General features: G+C 24.8%; 3 protein-coding genes across 8 annotated transcripts in view; 1 reads left to right on the top strand and 2 right to left on the bottom strand.

Moving 5' to 3' along the window:
- Positions 1 to 12,242, top strand: part of LOC105429995 (uncharacterized) — a 30,252-nt gene extending 18,010 nt beyond the window's left edge. Inside the window, exons 7-11 of the mRNA XM_089080354.1 lie at positions 6 to 262; positions 1,226 to 2,610; positions 3,282 to 3,379; positions 3,698 to 4,847; positions 6,171 to 12,242. Of these exons, the coding sequence (XP_088936480.1) occupies positions 6 to 262; positions 1,226 to 2,610; positions 3,282 to 3,379; positions 3,698 to 4,847; positions 6,171 to 6,191 (2,911 nt within the window). The 3' untranslated portion in view covers positions 6,192 to 12,242. The remainder of the gene's footprint in view (positions 1 to 5; positions 263 to 1,225; positions 2,611 to 3,281; positions 3,380 to 3,697; positions 4,848 to 6,170) is intronic.
- Positions 12,243 to 12,919: 677 nt separating this feature from the next.
- On the bottom strand, positions 12,920 to 15,556 carry rasp (protein-cysteine N-palmitoyltransferase Rasp). Of its 4 annotated transcripts, none has more exons than XM_089078872.1 (7): positions 15,315 to 15,555; positions 15,057 to 15,238; positions 14,559 to 14,966; positions 14,347 to 14,487; positions 13,952 to 14,169; positions 13,321 to 13,661; positions 12,920 to 13,106 (listed from the first exon to the last, which is right to left on the bottom strand). In XM_089078872.1, exons 1-7 carry the CDS (start codon positions 15,424 to 15,426, stop codon positions 12,976 to 12,978), a joined length of 1,533 nt encoding a protein of 510 aa, XP_088934998.1. In that variant the 5' UTR covers positions 15,427 to 15,555; the 3' UTR covers positions 12,920 to 12,975. The 4 variants fall into 4 exon arrangements, with proteins under 4 accessions (XP_088934998.1, XP_088934999.1, XP_088935001.1 ...); XM_089078873.1 differs by having other exon boundaries at positions 14,347 to 14,503; positions 14,559 to 14,593; positions 15,315 to 15,554; XM_089078874.1 differs by lacking the exon at positions 12,920 to 13,106 and having other exon boundaries at positions 13,378 to 13,518; positions 13,957 to 14,169; positions 15,315 to 15,556.
- Positions 15,557 to 16,226: 670 nt separating this feature from the next.
- Xxylt (Xyloside xylosyltransferase) lies at positions 16,227 to 19,928 on the bottom strand. Of its 3 annotated transcripts, none has more exons than XM_011643239.2 (4): positions 19,479 to 19,928; positions 18,138 to 18,584; positions 17,345 to 17,818; positions 16,227 to 16,622 (listed from the first exon to the last, which is right to left on the bottom strand). In XM_011643239.2, exons 2-4 carry the CDS (start codon positions 18,555 to 18,557, stop codon positions 16,416 to 16,418), a joined length of 1,101 nt encoding a protein of 366 aa, XP_011641541.2. In that variant the 5' UTR covers positions 18,558 to 18,584; positions 19,479 to 19,928; the 3' UTR covers positions 16,227 to 16,415. The 3 variants fall into 3 exon arrangements, with proteins under 3 accessions (XP_011641541.2, XP_025074803.2, XP_011641543.2); XM_025219018.2 differs by lacking the exon at positions 19,479 to 19,928 and adding an exon at positions 19,410 to 19,457; XM_011643241.3 differs by lacking the exon at positions 19,479 to 19,928 and adding an exon at positions 18,918 to 19,070.
- Positions 19,929 to 20,350: the final 422 nt, after the last annotated feature.

The following is a 20,350-nucleotide window of genomic DNA, read 5'->3' as shown; positions in this document are numbered from 1 at the left end:
GCTAGCTTTGACATTGACTGTCTCAAAGCTAATTCCGATGTTGATGTCAGCACACCATCTACACGTCAATCGGATTACAAATTGCAGCCGGGGACTGTAATTGGGGATTCAAGCGAATCTGATTACGATGTTCGACAGAATCATATGGCTAAAGCAAATATTGAAACGTGTTCTAAATCAGATTTGACCGTACATGAACCAGCTAAAGTAATCACAGAAAGCACCTTGAAAGTAGAACAGACTAAGATAACAGCAGAAAGAGGTAAACTAATACACATTGTCAATAACTTAAATGTTTTGCATTATAATTCCAAAATGTTCTTGATAACATATGTCAAGATCATTGAAATCGCTAAGGTCGTCACTAATGTGAAGTTTTACCAAATTTTTTTTCGAATATCGTCATAATTTTCTAATTTTTAATTATAAATATTGTAATAATTAAGTTTTGAGGAATAGAATTATCAAAATTAATACTAAAAGTACGTTAACTAATATTAAATAATATAATATATATAATAATATAACTTTATTGATTTTATTTACAAGTTATATTTTTAGATAGCTAAATCTGTCGAAAAAGTTTTGCAAAATATTTCTTACAAATTTTAGTATGTATTGTTATAACATATAATGACGATGTTTTCATATAAGTGGTTACTCTCTTCCATTTAATATATTAAAAAAAATAAATTTAATAAATATAATATCACATTAAATAGTTTGAACTGAACTCTTTATGAGCACACTCATTTCTTATAGAAATTATTTATATTAAAGAATGAAGAAACATCATAATTTTATCAGGGTAACGTAAATTTACTTCGATATATTAAAAAATATAGCACTCTTTCTATGAATACAACAACAATATGTACGATATATGTATATATACAAATTATGTATATGTATATGTATATATACAAATTTTGGTTTTAAGTTTTGTAGACTCTACTATTTTTTTATTTTGTTCCCACAATCTTGCGTTGTGGCCAACTTTCGATTCTTATTAGCAATTAACTATGATTGTATTACACAATATGTTGCATGTCAATTGCTAAAACAAAATTTGGAAACTCGCCATATTGCTTATACTATTGCATACTATTTTTTTTAAATATTAATGTAACATCACATTTATTAATATTATTTAATATTATTCAAATAGTAAAAGATTTTCTAGCATTTTAAAAAACTATATATAATTTGTTTGTTTATATACCAGCAATTCACGAAGACATTCCATTCCCATCTGAGACTGATATTTTGCTGCAGAAGGTATCAGATACCTTCTCAAATGTGCTGCCAACTTCATCGATTTCAATCTTGGAACCATCACTGCCTCTTGAAACAAGTGATAAAAACATTACTGCTGTTTTTGATGGTGCCACAACTAAAACAGACTCTGTTGAGATGAAAAACGAATTTAATGAGTCACGCATCAATTTTTCAAAAGAAAATACAATTGCTAATACACCAGATATAACTTCTATAAATTCACAGCAAGACATTTCCGACTTACCAGCGATGGATGAGAATTCGTCGATTGGCAGTGACTGGCAGTATCAACTTCCAGCTCCACCGAGTGCCTTTCGCGATTCGCATTCCCCTATTTTCGAAAATTATGATACAGTCTTGCTAGAATCAGTTGAAACTTCCGTACAGCCGGTAGTGAATCCAACTTCAGAATTGATTAATGTGACAGATAGTAATAATAAGAATTTGGAATCAATAAAAAATATATCAAATAATTCAAAAATGAATCATAATCAGGAAGCTTCAAATGAGAACATTGATCTCATATCTGAAACAGAAATCAATAATAGGCAAACGGTGAATGAGACTGTTAAACAAGTATCGGTCACTTCACAAAATCCAGAGATTAATCCGAACTTGCAAAAAGAAATGATCTCGGAACTAGAAAATAAAATAGAAACTAATTCGCTGGCGCAAAATATCAATAAAGACTTTGATCGAAGAAATATGGATAGCTTATCCGCACCGGAATTAGCACCCGTAGACAATACTTTGTCTAACTTCACTATTACTACTTATATCAAACAGAAAAGTCTGGATATTTTTGAAGAATTTGAGGAGTCTAGTCATGCAAAAAATTTGGAACAGAAATTTATCAAAACATTCGCCACACTATCAAGAAATAATGCAAATGCAAATTATGGTAAAAGAAGTACAACGAAAAATACATGTCTGAATAATAATATATCGTTCAACAAAAAGATGAAAAATAAATATGAAGAACCGAGTACAAATAACACTGACCACAAAGTGAAACCAAACATTCAAGATGAGACGTCTTACAAATGGCAATATTTCAACATGGCCAATGATAAAACAAATATTCAACGATCTAAAAGTTATATATCGATGCCTAACAACATTAAGTATCAAAAAGAGGCACAAGGAACCAATGTAAAAAGGCATGAGTCACAAATTGAACCGGAGATTGTTAATATGAAAAAAGCTATAAGCATTACTGATTTAAATATTGATACGCTAAAGGATAACGAGAGAAAGTTTTCACAATGGAGAGATAATATATTAAAAAATGAGGAAGAATTTACCAAAGAGAAGCAATTACAATCATTGCAGGTAATTTATAATTATGATAATTACAACCGTGTAACAAAAAATCTTTTTTTCACGCACGAAAAAAATCGATATCTCTGTGAGAGTAAAGATGAAATCTAGTGTAAAAATGCGTTCCGCGAAATCAAGTTATTTATGTTTTTTATATACATTTGAAATTCAAAAGTCATTTCGACCAAGTGGTGCAAGATGAAATTTTATAATTTTAAAAATCATGTATTTCCATGTAAAAAATTAATTATGAAAATGATAAAATTGAAACGATTAGAGCAGAATAAAATGATAAAAACGTATTTTTAATTAAAATTTGTTCAAATTTTTTTTTTTCATTTAGAACTTTTATGTGATATAATGAAATAATTTTCTATCATATATGATTTGTTGAAAAATCTTAATAAAAATATAACAAATTTTATTAAAACGAAAACCAATTAAAAGTGAATTTAAAATGAGAATCTATTGTATTACTAAATACATCATAAATATTATTGATAAAATGATTATTTTTGTTTTGTTAAAATATGCCTTGACAAATTTAGTATATATTTAACATATAGTTGTAAACTGTATGTGACTAACATCAATAATTTAATTGCAATTCGTGTTAACAGTTGTAAAATTATTATAATCTAAATAATTATAATCTAAATAATTATTATATAAATAATATATAGGTACTAAAAAGCATTTTGCCGCAGTTGAAAAATGCACAACAGACGGAAGAAAATGTGTCCAAAAATTATATTAATGAGTTATCAATTCAAAAAACAAAGTAAGTATTATTTTTATGCATTTAGAGTGCATATATTTTATAAATATTATTTGGAATAAATTAATCTTCCCACGCACGCAAGCACGCGTACACGCGCATGAAATAAAAATTTTAATTTTAATATCAATTCATTCTAATAATTAATTTTGCTACAACATAACATAAATAATTAATTGTTATATTAGTATCATATAAATACGTCGATTTTACTTGATAATTATTTAGTCTCACAATAAATTGATATATAAATTATATATGATATATAAATTGATAAATTGATATAGTTATATATTTTATAACAACAAAATGTATTTTTAGATACGAGACAAAGTTCAACAAACAATCGGCCAGAACAGATGTACTTTCATCATGCGAATCTCAAAATTCAAAATCGGAATGTAAACAATCGTTAAAAGAAGAAAACACAAAACGCTATGTTTATACTGGTCCACCAGCAATTAGTCTGGGTAGTTGGTTGGAAAGACCAAGCGTTAATGTTCAAATCAAGGGAGACACTGATTACAAATTGGGAAGAAGCAACACAACCATTATCAATCTCAACGATACAAAAAACAAGAAAGAAACTGAGAACTTCATTGGCAATGTTAATATGAATAATATTGAACATGAATTTAAAATTGATTCCTTAACAAATAATAATCTTGACGAATTAAGTACAAAAAAATTAATCACAACATCGAATTTCAAAACGTCAAATCAAATTCACACTGAATCTGATTTAACAAAGAACGAAAATAGACCGATCGTGATGGGAGTCGAATTAAAAAAGACCTTTATCAAAACGCCAAAGGAAATATTGAAAAGTGATGAAAACGTAGTCGATACTACACCGATAAATTTGAAAGAATTGACAAACACATTCGGTCAATATGTAAATTTTAAGCAGAAACCTAAACGCGCTAGTATTAATAAATCTTCAACGGATCATCGTATTACACAGCCGGACGACATAAAGGAATTCATGAACTCGAATATCAAAGAAAACAGTTATACTAGGTTTACGAAGACGATTAATCACAATGATTTACCGTTTAAAAGTGAATTTGAAACGCATAATGTTCAACAAAACTTACGAGCAAAAAGATTCACATCTATTGTGGATGTAAATGGGACAAGTCAAAACCTTGAGTCTCAAAAAGAAATGCCTCTTCGGTATAATATCAAGAAGGCTATAACAGTCAATCCACTGGTGCCTGTTGTAAAAGGATTCAAGTTACCTGAAGATTCTAAGACAAAAAATAATCAAATAAATCATAATGGATTATCGATGGTTGACGGTTTCAACAAGAACATTCAATTTTCTAAATCTCCAACCATGCCAGTGATAACAGGTGTGATGCTAAAAAATGCCAATGCAAGATCTAAATCGATATCAGTCGAATTAGATTCTAGGGATATGCTATTAGAATCCATCCGAAACTTTGGTGGACGTGAAAAATTAAGAAGTGTAAGTATGTATTATAATGTACAATAAAAACTTTCATTAATTGAAGAAAAATTGTTGAAATTAAGATGTATAAAATCATATGTTATATTATATGTAATGAGATCGATATCAGAATCTTTTTTTCGATAATTCGTGAATAATTCAATTAAAATTCGAATTATTAAAAGATTATTTGAAATCAAATCAAACATTAAAGTAAGGTCAAAGTGTTAAAAATTATTAGAAAAATTATTTTCATAGTTTAGAAAACTTTTTTTTAAATTAAATATAATATATTAATATACATATAGAGATTGCTCGTCAATAAGTGGGAAAAAATTTAAGAAGTACTTCTAAATGAAATAAAACAGAAATTAAGAAACAACAAAATTGCAACTCGTTTTTTAAATTATAAATGTTTAAATATATTCATGTAAAAAGGATCCAAAGCACATGAATATTTAAATATCTAAAAATCTATCTAATTAAAAAATGAAGCCTTAATTGCAATTTTTATTATTCTTAATTTTCATCTTATTTTATCATCTAGGATTGTTCTTTAAATTTTCTTCCATTCATTGCCGAACATTCTGTATATATCTATTATTTTCTAATTATATCTTGAAATGTGATGTCTTATTTCTTATACAAAAAGATGTCATATAATGACGTCAAAATATATTACTTTTAATAACATCAAGTTTTTGTGACATTAGATTGTCGTTTGTATATTTTATACATTAGTGTTGTCAATGCTGGTCATTAAATGTTCATATAATGTTTTAATGTCATGTATCTACTACCTAGGTTCTTGCATATAATATTTTTTATTTCAGTTAAATTGTTTCATATTTTATTGTTTTTCTTTAATTCTTCTCAATTCTTTTATATTCTTTTATTTCATCAAAAATATATGTAATTTTTCCTATTTTAGAAAATTCTTTAGAGACATACATATATGTCTCATTCTTTGGAAACATACATATATGTCAAAATATAGATATACACATAGATATCACAATTATATAATTGTATTTAGTTAAATTTAAAATTTTATATGTTTATATAATATTCATTTGTTTTAATATCCGAATTATAGGTAAGCAGAATGCGGGTTTTCATTATCTCTTATAAAAAACTAAAATATTTATATTATATAAGTTTTTCTTATCTTATCTAATTTAATAGAGATATTAATTTTATTTTTTAATATTTTTTCATAGTAATGTAGAACATATATTTGATGTCATTTGTTTTTGTGAAATGATAAATTTGTATTGACTGGGAATAAATGATTGTTATGGAATTATTTAATTTAATTAAGAAAAATTTTTTTTGTTTCAGACTGCAGAGAGATATACCTAATTATGTTTAGCCATCAAAAATATTTAGAGCAATCTGAATACAGTGAGGAATTTTTGTAACAATAATGTTTTAAGATTAACATGTTTCTTTTTTCTTATTTCTTCTCTAAATCTATAAAAATTATTTTTGAAGCAAACAATTTAAAATATAAATTGTTTTTGTTTATTAAAAATACGAATTATTTTCGAAGATGTTTCTGTTTAAAAAGATGCAAATAGTTTAAAAAAAATTGCTTAACCCTAAAATATTATTAAAAACTTTCAGAATATGTATAAAAAATTTGGTTTCTATTATTTATTGTTTTTGTCCATTTACTTACCTTACATATGTAAGATGTTTTTAATATATGAGATATATTGCAGTTGTAGACTTAGAACAAAAAATAATGAAAAAATTTTATATAAACATATCTGATTTTCCAAGTTTTGGCTTGTTTTATTTTCTAACAATTTATTCTGCATAGCATATTTAGATGTTAATTTATTTTATTTGTAAAATTTGAATATCATAAAATTTAATCATAATTATTAAATGCTAATATATATTTGTGATGTAATTAGTATATTATATTTAGAAAAGAAAATATTTTTATTATGAATTATTGATAATCATAAATTTATATTAAAAATAAATAAAAATAAATGATAAATTATTCAAACAATGATACAACAGATATTTCACAGATATTCATGTGTTACTTTATGTTAAACAAAATTATATGTAAATACATATAATATCCAATCACTTTGAGCATGTTAAACAATCTAAAATAAAAAATATTTACATTATTCAAATTAAATATGGCTACTTTTTAAAGTAAAGAAATATTTACTAAAACATAAGGAATATTATTAACTACAAAAATCATATCGAATATATATTATGTAAACTTTTTTTATTATCTAAATCCACCACTGCAATATTTTTATACATATATTATCCTATATATATAATTATTAATATTTAATATTAGAAATATTGATTGTTAGATTTTAAAAATCAAAATTATTCATTATCACGATATTTTTGTCAATTCAAAAGAAATAAAAATTTTATATTTAGATAGAAATTATAATTGTGTGATATAAAAAACATTAAGTAAATGCAAATTTAGAAAATAAGAGAAAAATATTCATCATCATCATATATTCACAATTTTTAGGATTAATATGATTATTACTTTTGCTTTTTAATAATATTTTATGGTTAATATGAAATTATTTAACAATACTTGTAAGTATATATGTAAAAATTGATTTATGTAGTCAATAAGTTTTATAAGAAGATGAAAAATTTCCTGAAATTTATTTACATATTCTTATATATTCTTAATTATTGGGATATAAAACAATATATTTATATTTCATTTTTTGTTTAATGGGTTTTTTCATTATTTTATGTGGAAAAAAATGAAAAACATTCTCAGATATTAATCATAAATTGTTTGTTTCATTAGATATTTGTTTTTTCGAAATATATTTTTAGTAACAGTAATTAAACAATTAGAGACTAATAATGGATTTATGTTAATTATAAATAAATGTAAAAATTACATATAAAAATAATATATAAAACAAAGATGCGATAACCGAAATAATGGAAGATGTACATAGCATGTAAGATATATTTGATCTTTGTTCAATTATAGGAGAGGACGGGAAACTTATTTTATTTACTTGAATAGTTTTAAACTTAATATTGCTCAATCATTTGTTGAAAAAGAGAAAAAGACAAGAGATTATTTCTCTTAGTTTGGATAGGATTGTTGACTCTAACTTTGTGCGTTGTATATGAACGAGAAAGAAAGAAAGAAGTTGTAATACCAAAGTTAATTGTGAACAGATCTATATTAGTATTAAGGGGCTCCTATAAAATGAAAATGAAATTTCAACGGGAAAGTGTTTTACATATGCACATCTATACATATATTTATGTACACACATACACACACACGCGCGCGCGTACACGCACACGCACACATTTGCAGTCATATGCAAATTTTTGTATAAACTTTATATATCATATTAGACGAGCCTAAATCTAAGAATTTAACAGTGCGTGAGTGTTTCTTTATATAATTTGCTTTTTGGAGATAATCTTATACCTGCAGCATTTTTATGTAAACCAAATATTGATATGAGTTATTAAACTATACAGGGTGATTTAGAAGTATGGAAACGGCTAATTATCTCCGAAATAATTGATTCTATAAGAAAATGTTTCAGAGAATATATGCATATACTTAAAAATTTTTACTAGACAATATCTATGACATATCTATGACAATATCTAGACAATATCTGTGTAATCTTGAAATGACTTTTAAATGACCTGTTAAGATAAACTTAAAAAATTTAGATGTATACACCGATTTTTTTACATTTTTATTACAGATTTTGATTACTGATATCTGAGATCTTTTCAAAACATTATGATAACGTCCAATTCGGATCTTTAATTCAAATAGATTACTCGATGGGCATTGATACTGGCGGCGAACTTTAAACTCTTTTCTAGCTTCTGAACAGATCCGAATTTGACGTTATAGGATGTTTTGAAAAAGACTAATGTCAGTTATCAAAATCTATAATAAGAAGATACTCATTTAAGTAACTCATTTAAGTTCATTTCGATAGGTTATTCCAAAGTTATTTCAAAATCACACAGATATTGCCAATCTAATAGAATTTTCTGAATACTGCATGTTCTATTTGAAACATTTTCCAATAGGACTAATAATGTCGGAGATAATTGACTGTGGACTTTTAACTTGATGTTTTCTGTATACTATATTGGAATGTGAAGTCCAAAATAAAAACGAAACGAGAGAAATAAAGCATTAGAATCAACTTCCTTTCTATTGCTATATTCTTCGAGTTGAAAACATTTGCTGCGTTTAACATATAGAAATTTTGAGCAACGATTGCCGAAAGACATATATATATATATATATATATATATATATATATATACGCGTGCGTATATGTGTAATAAATTATATAAAAAATAAACTATTATATGTATATGTGTATATATATAAAATAACATACAAATTATAACATATAAACAACTTTTAATTCTTAACATAAAAATAATATATAAGTCATAGATTTTACTTAACTCGACTGAATTGAAGATACAAACAGTTATTATTATAATTTATTAAAAATAATGTGATATTGTTTTTCTTTTTTCTTTATTTTACTTACGTGCAACGTTTTACAAGTGAAAGGTTTTAATTATGTGTGACATGATTATTTTGTTGATCTTTAATGATCTTTCACTTTATTGATCACGAGAATACTTCACACGTTTCATGCAATGCCTTTTATTATCAATTATTTTCTTTGTATATACATGCAATGCCTTTTATTATCATTTATTTTCTTTGTATATACATAAGGCAATGAAAATAAGCAATAAAGCAATGAGACGTTTCGTGATATTCATTGATTTTATTTACTGCAATGTAGTATATAACAATATACATCTGGTAATATTTTTCAATAATAGAAAGCGTAATCTCTTTACAAATAATCAATTGTATACTTATAATAATTACAATAATTATATTTATGCAAAATTTAATAACAAGATGAAAAGTCATATAAAAGTATTTGATAGCTATAAACTAGTCGATTGATAGATTAATAAATTATATAGTTCGAGTCGAAAAGATTACTAAAACTAATGTTTGTGTGTGTCATAAAAATATAGAAATCATGATTAAAATTCGCATATGACAAAGATAAAAATGGTCCCTAATAAATTCAACCCTTTCTTTTTACTGTTCGAGCGTTAAGAATGGCAGTTCCATATTCCAGTATAGTATATAGTTCAACTTAGCACAAATTAACAATTGAACATCATATTAAAATAGCAAAGATAACAAACAAGATTTAATTTTAAAAAATTCTTAGCATAAAATCTATGCAAATACGTGTCAATGCATACACTTTAATTATGGAAAAAGATTTTTGAATCTATAATACATAAAAAATGAAAAATAAGACTGATAAAATAATACTTTTACCAAAAATGTTATGTTCTATCAGTAAAATCCACGATTTTAGGGTCCTAAACACCGATCGAATGCAGTATTTTTATTAACATATTGATCTTTTTACTTATTTTACAGATTTAGAAATGAAAACAAATCGTTGAAAGTAATATCTGAATAGAATCCTTGAAATGAAAAATGAAAATAACAGAAATTGCTGAATATATTTTAATATAGATCATACTTTTAATAGCAAAATACTATGAATTTTAAGAAAAATTATAAAAATGCTAGAAAAGTAATGAAAAAGCGCAAAATATATGTATAATATATTTACAGGTTTATGTTAATAAAAATTGAATGTTGAAATATGTTGTTTTTAAGGACACGAATATTATGAATTTTAAGGACAATTAGTAAAAGTGTTTGAAAAAAAATAAAACGTAAAAAAAATACATATGTATATACTCGACAAATTAAAGAATTAAAACAAAATTAAAGAATCACCTACCTTTTAAAAATATATGAGACAAAGTTGGAGAAAGTATAATTTTATCAAAAATAATTATAATGAGATGTTTAAAAAGATTTTAAAACTCGAAATCTTATTTTTCAGATCTTGATGTTTATATTAATTATATTAATATAAAAAATTTTTAATTCTTTAATGTGTAATGAAATTGTTGGAATAGTCAATAAAAAGTACTGAGAGAGTGCGGCGAAGATATTTCACCAATCCATTAGGGAAATAAGGGGTTAAAAAATAGGATGAAGTAAAAGATCAAATCAATGAAAGATCTTTTTGAACTGAAAACAAATATATAAGTTTGATTTTACATCGATTTTTCGTTCTAAAGTTATAGTGTTCCAAAAGCTTTTAATTAAAAAAAAAAAATAGATATAAAAACATTGTAATTTTGTGGCGTAAAGAATCGTTTGAAAGCTTATGATTTCTACTTTCTAATGGATAAGAAATCGCATAAAATAAAAATAATAAATAAAAAGATAAAAACATTTTAAAATAATTAGTTTTGACAATTAAACTAACAGATTTAAATGTTATTGTTAAATGTTCTTGTTTTTGTATACGAGAAATCAATTAATAATACTTTTATTGCCAAAATCAAACCAGAAGTACAAAAAAAATCCATTTGGAACATTTGGATTAACGATTTTTTTGTTGATGATTTTGATGGTTTTCAAATGAGTTCTTGTACACCCCAAAAGTCAACATTTTCATATTTTTTTATATTTTAAATTTGGCATCTTTGAAACTCTATCTTTTTCACCTATTAATTTTATATGACATTAAACTTATCAATTTGCAACAAAGATTGCTTTATAAGATAGATTGCTTAAAAGATAGATTTGATAATTTATACAAAATAGAGATATGGTACGCAAATTATATAAAATAATAACGTAGAATTCTTAAAATAAAGTGTCTAAATATCTAATATAAATGATTAATGTGTACACACATATGTATAAATATATGGATTTACGTGTGTATGTGTATATGTTCATACATTTATGCACACACACACACACACACACACACACACACACACACACACACACACACACGTGTGTGCATAAATGTATGAATGTATATATGAATGTATAAATATATAAATGTGGAAAACGCTTTCCTGTTGGATTTCACTTTTCACTTTAGAATCTCCTTAATAATGATTTAACATTGAATACTACATCTTAACTTTTACGGTTAATCTTAAGTTTCTATCAATGGGACCAAAGGTGACGTCTTATTTTTACGCTTTGCACAAGATTTAAAGTTGTGGAATATTGCTGCGCTAAATATAAGAAAGTCTTTTAAATCTGGTCAATTGAGTTATATGTCGAAACGATTAAACTTGATAGACATAGATTTATTTACAGTGTTATCTAAAACGTTAAATAATTTGTTTTCTTCATTGTATAAATATTGTATTGTTATAACAGATAATTATATTATGGTATGAGGTGTGAACGTGTATATATCCAAATATAGATTAGTTTTTGTTGGCATTAAATACCTATTGATTGTATTTTTTTCTTTCTTTAACATAATTATGTCTTTCAAGAGAATTAATACAAATATATTTGTATTAGCTTTCTTTTTATTAATAAAATATTTATAGATAGAACTTATAGATTATAATTAATACTATATCTTTTCTTAAAAATAATATTTAGAACATATCTTAAAAAAAAAAATAGTAATTACATTTGCCTATACAATACATTTAATATAGAAATAAAATATTTCTAGAAAACATTTTTATATTTTCACGTCATTTGCATTTCATTATACTTTCTACATATTTAATACAGAAAGATTTAACAAAAATATCAAAATACTAAAAAAAAAGTTAATTTTCAAATCAATATAATAATATTGCTTTTTTATCATATTTTATTTTCACTCAAGCACTATCCTGGAATAGAAATATTTTTTTAACATTCTCTTTCAATTGACCTCATTTCTTTATTATTCTATTACGCAGTTTTTAGTCAATTCCATGATATATATTATTTAAAAAAATTTTTACAATATTCTGAACAATATTCTCAAACTTACTGAATATATTTCAAAATAAATCATAATTTTTATGAAATTTAATTATTGTAAAATATAAAACAAGTTAATGTATATTGTGAAAATAAAAAATTTTGAAATAAAAATGAAATGACGTTAATTAAAAGAGAAATTTGACACTTCCTCTGGAGCAGATCAATAAAACTTCTTTATAAAACTTCTAATAATATATGTAAACATATTCACTTAATATACAATTCAAATTTTATTGCATATCTTCTGATGCGATGTAATTCCCAATTTTTGACATCTGTAGAAACTTGGCAGCAGCAGTAAAGAACAAAAAATAAAATAGATAGACTTTTCCAGGATCCTACAGACAAAAACTGAAATTTTATTTTGATCATGATATAAAAAATTTTTTATATTACATTATTTATAAAAATATATTAAAATTCAAAATAAAAATAATATCTTAAAATAAATAATAAAAACAATAGCAATAATTTTTCTATATACTAAGTATTCTATATACTAAGTAAAGTACAATATAAAAAATAAAAAATTATGATGTAAAAAAAACTTGCCATAAAGTATATTCTGAATGAAGATATTTCCAATTTCTTGTCCACCCAAAAAGTAAAAATTAGATATGGCTGACATTGCTAAAAGAGGGCTTGCTAATATGCAATGTAATCTCTTAATATTTCTTGAAGATAAATATACATCTTGTATTTTATGATATTGTTTGTTTTTGCCAATTGTTATTCCTATATCTTCAATTACTATTCCAATAAAATTCAGCATTGCCCAAATTAAGATATTTATTTGTATTCCATGCCATATAAGAACAAATGTGAAACATAAAAATGATGCATACAGTTTTCCAAAATATCCATTTGATTTTTGTATAGGAACATAAATATATCTGTGAACATTAGAAGAAAAAGATTATGCTCTATAGATTATGGTTTTTTCAACTTTTATTAATAAAAGTGCCTCTAAAAATGACTCAGAAGTAACTTGATTGGCTGAGAAGTTATATTTAAGGCAATTTTATTGATAAAAGTAAATTCAGAACATAGACTTATATCACGTTATTATATCTTAAATCTATATTAAAATATGTACAATATATGATATTTTTATTAAGTATAATGAAATAAAGTTATATCTATATTTATAGCAAATAAAATACATAAAATCAATTAAACTTACCTTACAAGAAATTTGTATAATCCTCTATCAAAATGTTTCCACATATCAGAATATAAATGAATTCTAGCTATGCATTTAGGTTGTGATGGTGCTTTTACATTATCTAAATAACATAAGCTACTACATGTTCCATAAATGACTACATATTTATTAAAAAAAAATTGTCCCATGCAATATCCCAACCCATATAATGCCCAAGAATTTAAATTTTGTAGAACCTATACAAAAAATAAATAAATATTTATATATTATATATAATGTATAAATATATATATATATATATATATATATATATATATATATGTATATATATATATATATATATATATATATATATATACATATATTTATATATACATATATAAATTATATACATTATATAAAAAAATTATTACCTGTAAATGGTATTGTATAGCATTTATGTAAATAAAATGTAGTAACAAATCAGTAAAGTATAACCAAAACATGTATCTAGCTAAATTTAATATAAAAGTTAAAAGTTTTTGACAATTCCAATATTGATGTGGTTGATTAATCTGAAAAATAAAATATCTATTACAGAATTTTGTGAAAATCTGTAACATACGGTATAACCATGTATACGTACAGATTCAACAAATTCATGATACAAAATAAGTGGTCCTAAAAATAACGTAGGCAAATATAAGCAATATGCTAATTTTTGAATAAAGTTATTAGAACTAGAGAATTGTTCATCAATGCTATCCATATTATGACTGATACTTCTCAAGTGTACCCAACATATTATAAGTATTAAAATATAATGCTCTTCATCAGTAACTCCTAGCCAGTTTTGAAAAATACCATTTGGCTTTTTTAATATATGTATTATAAATAGATATAAAACATGTATAATCCATGCTCCAGTTCTATTACACATACATGTCAATATGTATAAAGAACAAGGTTGCAGTATTACATATAACATACTCAATGTACCCACATAATAATACAGAAAAACTATAGATGATAAAATATACCAATAGCACAATATCTGAAAATTTCTGTGTCATTTCTTTTCGATATTATTATATCTATAATTTTTAAATATAGATATATATATATATATATATAAATATCATACCATATTATTACTATTAACTTTAATAATCTGACTGACAAAATTATGTATAAAAACATAGGGTATTAGTCTATTCACTAATGCAAGCCATACAAGCCATTCTTGATCAGAAATATCTCTTTTCTTTCCAATCCAAGCCCATCCTGAATCAAAATCACCGTATGCATCGTAATAGTCATTGAAATCTAAAAAGATAAATCATATGATTAAACTAATATTTACTCCCGTCACTTCTCTTCGTCTTTCTTTCTGTATTCTTACAATCATTTGTCAAATAAAACTGATATACGGAATAAGTGATAGCACACGACCACATCAAGAAATAAAAATAATTTTCATAATAACTTATGGTTACTAAACAGTTCTTTTTCATTGTTAACTTAAATTTGCCGCTTTACGCAATTAAATTATAATCACGGAAAGAAAACAATGGTAAAGAGAGTAGGTTTGTTCACATTATTTCTCACATCCTAGTATTTTTTTTTTATACCTAAAGCATGGTATAAGTAGATAAGTAGATGCAGGTTCATTCAAGCTGACACCCATGAAATGTTTGTCATTCGTGCATGACAGAGGGTGCGATCCACTTGGTGCTACAAATACCTTGAAGCATTTTTTGATTGGCCAATTCATAAAATTCTTTGTTCTGATTGGCTAATCAAATATTTCGAAGTATTTGCAATAGCAAGTGGATCGCACCTAGTATGCACATTCAACATATGGCGGTTTATAACAAAATTCTACTGTACAGTCTCTGTTACAGTATAATCATAGTACTCATTATATATAGAATGAACAAAAAGTATCGGACCGATAAAATATCATGATAATTAAGCTATTATGCTGTTTATTTTCACTGCCAGTACTCAAAATATCGTTTCTCTTTGATATTCACATTTGTATCAATGGCATGCTTATTAGAATTGGAACACTATTGGTAGCATGCTTTTTTATGACGTATGCTCGCAACACTGGCAATCAATTTTGGAACACATTCAATGTAACATTTTTAATTTTACATACTGTTTGAGTTATTAGTAGCCACTAATTTAATATAAATAGCAACTATTACTTAGGATATCATAATTATTTATCTAATTGCATATATGTTTTTTTACACTATTTATCTATTTCTTTAAAAAATTTACAACAAAAAATAATTTACAAAAACAATTTAGCATTGAAAAATATTTTTAATTTGCTTTTATCTTTATAATTCCTTAATATAAAAATATCATGTCTTATTTTATAATTTTTTTATGATTACTTAGTTTATATGTTACTTTTTTTTTTAGAACTATATTTCATAACTTAATGATAACTTTTATACATCTGATCTTTATTATATATGAAGATCGATTATTAATCATCTGGTATAGGAGTATTGCAATTTCCATGCCACAATTTGGTCTCTGAATTACACTCTGAATAGTTAGCAAACACATCCGCATAACCACGATCACGCCACCAAGTACAAAGTTGCCTATTCCAACCACAATCGACCATATGAATAAGCTCTGGTCTTTCCATGCCTAAAAGCGTATAGAAATCTTGATCGCCTAAATGACCCTGCAACAATATAAATAATTTATTAATCTAATTAAACAATATCAACAGTAAAACATCAAACATGTTTTATATTTACCTTTAAGAATACATATAATGTTCTTTACTAAAGTACTAAAATAGTTTTTCAATAAATTTTATTATTTTTACTTAAAATATATTGTTCATATTATTCAAAAATAGTCATCTAAATTTTAATTAATATTAAAAATAAACATACTTTTTTTTTAAATTAAATTGTAAAGAATCATATAAAATTGTATTTCAGTTATTCTCAAAGGTAGAGCTTATTTAATAAAATTTTAAGACTTAATTATATATAAAATATATAATTATAAATGTATATACAAAAAATATATATGAAAGTTGCGATAAATGATTATCTTTTATAATTTGTTTATGTTAAAGAAAAATGGACTTAAAATTATCTAAAAAATTTGCAATTTAAAATAGATTTAGTATAATGTAATGTCTGTATACTGCAAACACATATTATTATACAAAAATATATCTACAATATATTTAATTGATAATTACATTTAATGAAATATTATATCTAATTCATAATAATGGATTTTTTCATACATTTCTTATACATACATTTCTATATATTTATTTATATATTTTCATTATAATCATGATTTCTCTATATAACACACATTACATATTTTAAGAAAAAAAATTTTCAATTATATAGTTTTAATAAATTGTCATATATAATTTACCTTGAAATGATATTTCTTCGTCATAGCATCTACACTATCTTTATTGATAATCTTATTGTATATATGCGATTTCCGTAATCTTTCCAAATTAAACAGCACCATTCCACTATTATAGCCAGGATATCCACCTTTGTGCCAAGGTTCACCAAATATTGTTTTTGGATGTTTATTACGATATAAGTACAAAACATGTCGATAAACTGGTGTGAGCTCTGGAGCTAAACCAAATAAAGCTTCTTTTCCGAAATTATTAAACTCTTCAAATAAATCTTTCACATCTCTACGAAATTTTGTATCTGCATCAAACATCATAGCAAATCTTTGATGACTTGGTGCAATTCTATGTAGACCTAGTGAAATAAAGAATAGTGCATCGGAATAATATGTCCCTGGTTTGCTGCTAAAATGTGGTGACATAACTGATACAATATCTTCTAATTGTACAGCCAACTTGTGTACATCATAATAAAATACCTAGAAATAAAATAAATATGTAAAGATATTTTAATCAGTTAAAATATAATCTGAAATTGAATATAAATTGAAATACTTTAATCAAATTAATTGTAATTATGAGAACATTGCATAAATAATCTTGGAAACGATGTGTTAAAATTAGTGAATAATTATATATAGAAGGTTTATGATTTTACATGATATACCTTTTTTTAAGTATTCAAGATAATAAAACATTCTAATAGCTATAATATATATGTATAAGAATTGGTTTAATTTTGGTAGAGTTGGTTTAATTTTTTTGTTAAAAATAAAAGAAAAAGATACAAGGACATACTTTCATAAATTTGCCAGTGTTAATCATAACATTTTTAATAATAATTTCTGCTATATCATGACTGTCATTATCACTTATCACATGGAAGATAATGTCTACAGAAGCTAGACTGAGCAGAGAGTCGACAAATATTTGGAATTTGCGTCTCATAGGGGAATTTGAGGCAACTTTGCTAAAAATGCACCATATATTGTAATAATTTGTTTGATTTGGTAGCAAAGTATTTGCTGTTGAAGGCAAATAATTGGTAGAATATGCAGCAGTTGCTGAAGCAGATGTAAGATTTGGCGAACTTGTATTTCGCGTTTGCAAACTAGATATAATCCCTCGTCTTCCATCGAATATTTGATAGCAATATAAGGCCAGTAAAAGCAAGGCGAGGATCATTAACCTCAACAGCACCTTGCGTAACAAGGGCATTTAACTTATATCCCTTATTTTCACAACCTAAAAATGCAAATAAATTTAAACTTGAAGAAAAAATTGACAAAATATAAATATGTAAAATATTTCTAACAAAAGAAAAAAATATAATTCATCATATTTTTTTCCAATTTCTCTCTTCTCTTTATTTTGATTTAATCAAGTTATTTTTAATTATATTTAATTTGCTTTGATTAATTTTTTATTTGAAATGAAATACTAATTTTAAGTCATGGCAATTGGAAAAATATTAATAATATAACTGTTACAATTGTAAGTCATGTCCCAATAAGTCACTTTTGTTTTTCAACTTATTTTATTAAATGATTAATTATTAAATATATTTAAGAAACATACTATTATTATATATTATCATGTCATTTATTAACATATCATGATTTTATTCAGTTGTATTGCAAACTTTTGTATTGCAATGTTCATCAATCAATTTTCAGTATAAATATCAACAATAAGAAAGTATGTACATATGCTTTGTTGAGTAAATAAATTTATATTTGCAAAAGGAGATACTGTTTCATTATATATATATATATATATATATATGTATATATATATATATATATGTATGTATGTGTATATATATATATATGTATTATATGAAAAATAATTATTTGAATTTTTATAAACATCCAATGGCTTATGTTAGTAGTGAGATGCTCATACCTTCTTGTCTTTATTTATATATATATATATATAAATAGTCAAGATTATGAGCGTCTTACTACTAAGCCATTCAAATAATTATTTTTTATACAATTAAAGTCGTTTATGTCAGGTTATGAAACATAACAGATTAAAATTCAGAATATTATTATGCAAAATATTCACTTGACTTTTTCTTCTACATAAAAAAATCGTGATCAACAGACTTGAATGACTCATGACTGGAATAGTTACCTTAATTACGTGAATAATCTGTGGCCAATTCTTCGTTACCATATCATCATGTCATCTGTCTTCTTTATTTATGACTCTAATCTTCTGATGCAAAGAACTATTCGGCAAAGATTCTGTCATCTGGATTAGTATTTTTGATTGAATAATATCCATTGATTGAACAAAAAAACGCCAGGAAAGAGCACGAATCAAAAATACATTAGTGGTGCAACTAAAGTTGCTAAATAAAAATTTTCAAAACTATACACTTATAAATCAAAAATCCTGGACATTTTGCTTGCAACCTTATATATTGGAAGTGTTATAGCCAACATAACAAACAACGTAACAAAAATATAGATTTTTATAGAAATATCTAGATCGTTAACTTTAAAAATATGATTTCACGTAGCGAATAAAAGCTGGTGTTTTATCCCCACTCCACAATGCAACCCCACTGCACTGCAATGCAAGTAGCGTTGAAAAATTAAGCCTGAGACACAATAAAAAGATACAGAAAGGAATAACAACAGGCAACAGATTTCGACCAATCAGAAGCTGTGAAGAATATCGGAAATATTTCTGATTGATCGAATTCTGTTCCCTATTCCCTGTTCCTGTTGCCTGTGTTTTTCATTGTGTATCCAGCTTTAACATTGAGAGTGCCGTCCCATAGCATGGAAAATGGAATCGGAAGGGTGGAATGGTGGGAACAGCCAATCAGCATCATTCCGAAAATATTTGACTTTAAATATGAATCATATGTATTAAATAGATTATCAATAATAAGCATAATCATAATTATTATTACATAAATCTAAACTTTTCATATCTGCACAATTAAAATTCAAAGGAGTTATAAGTTATAGAAGAGTGCAAAAAGGGAAACTGTG

The sequence above is a fragment of the Pogonomyrmex barbatus genome, unplaced genomic scaffold, assembly GCF_055798465.1.
Source record: "Pogonomyrmex barbatus isolate J1 unplaced genomic scaffold, ASM5579846v1 scaffold3, whole genome shotgun sequence".
In the NCBI taxonomy this organism is placed as follows: domain Eukaryota; kingdom Metazoa; phylum Arthropoda; class Insecta; order Hymenoptera; family Formicidae; genus Pogonomyrmex; species Pogonomyrmex barbatus.
Note: the sequence above shows the minus strand (reverse complement) of the source record. Positions and strands in the feature narration are given on the sequence as shown.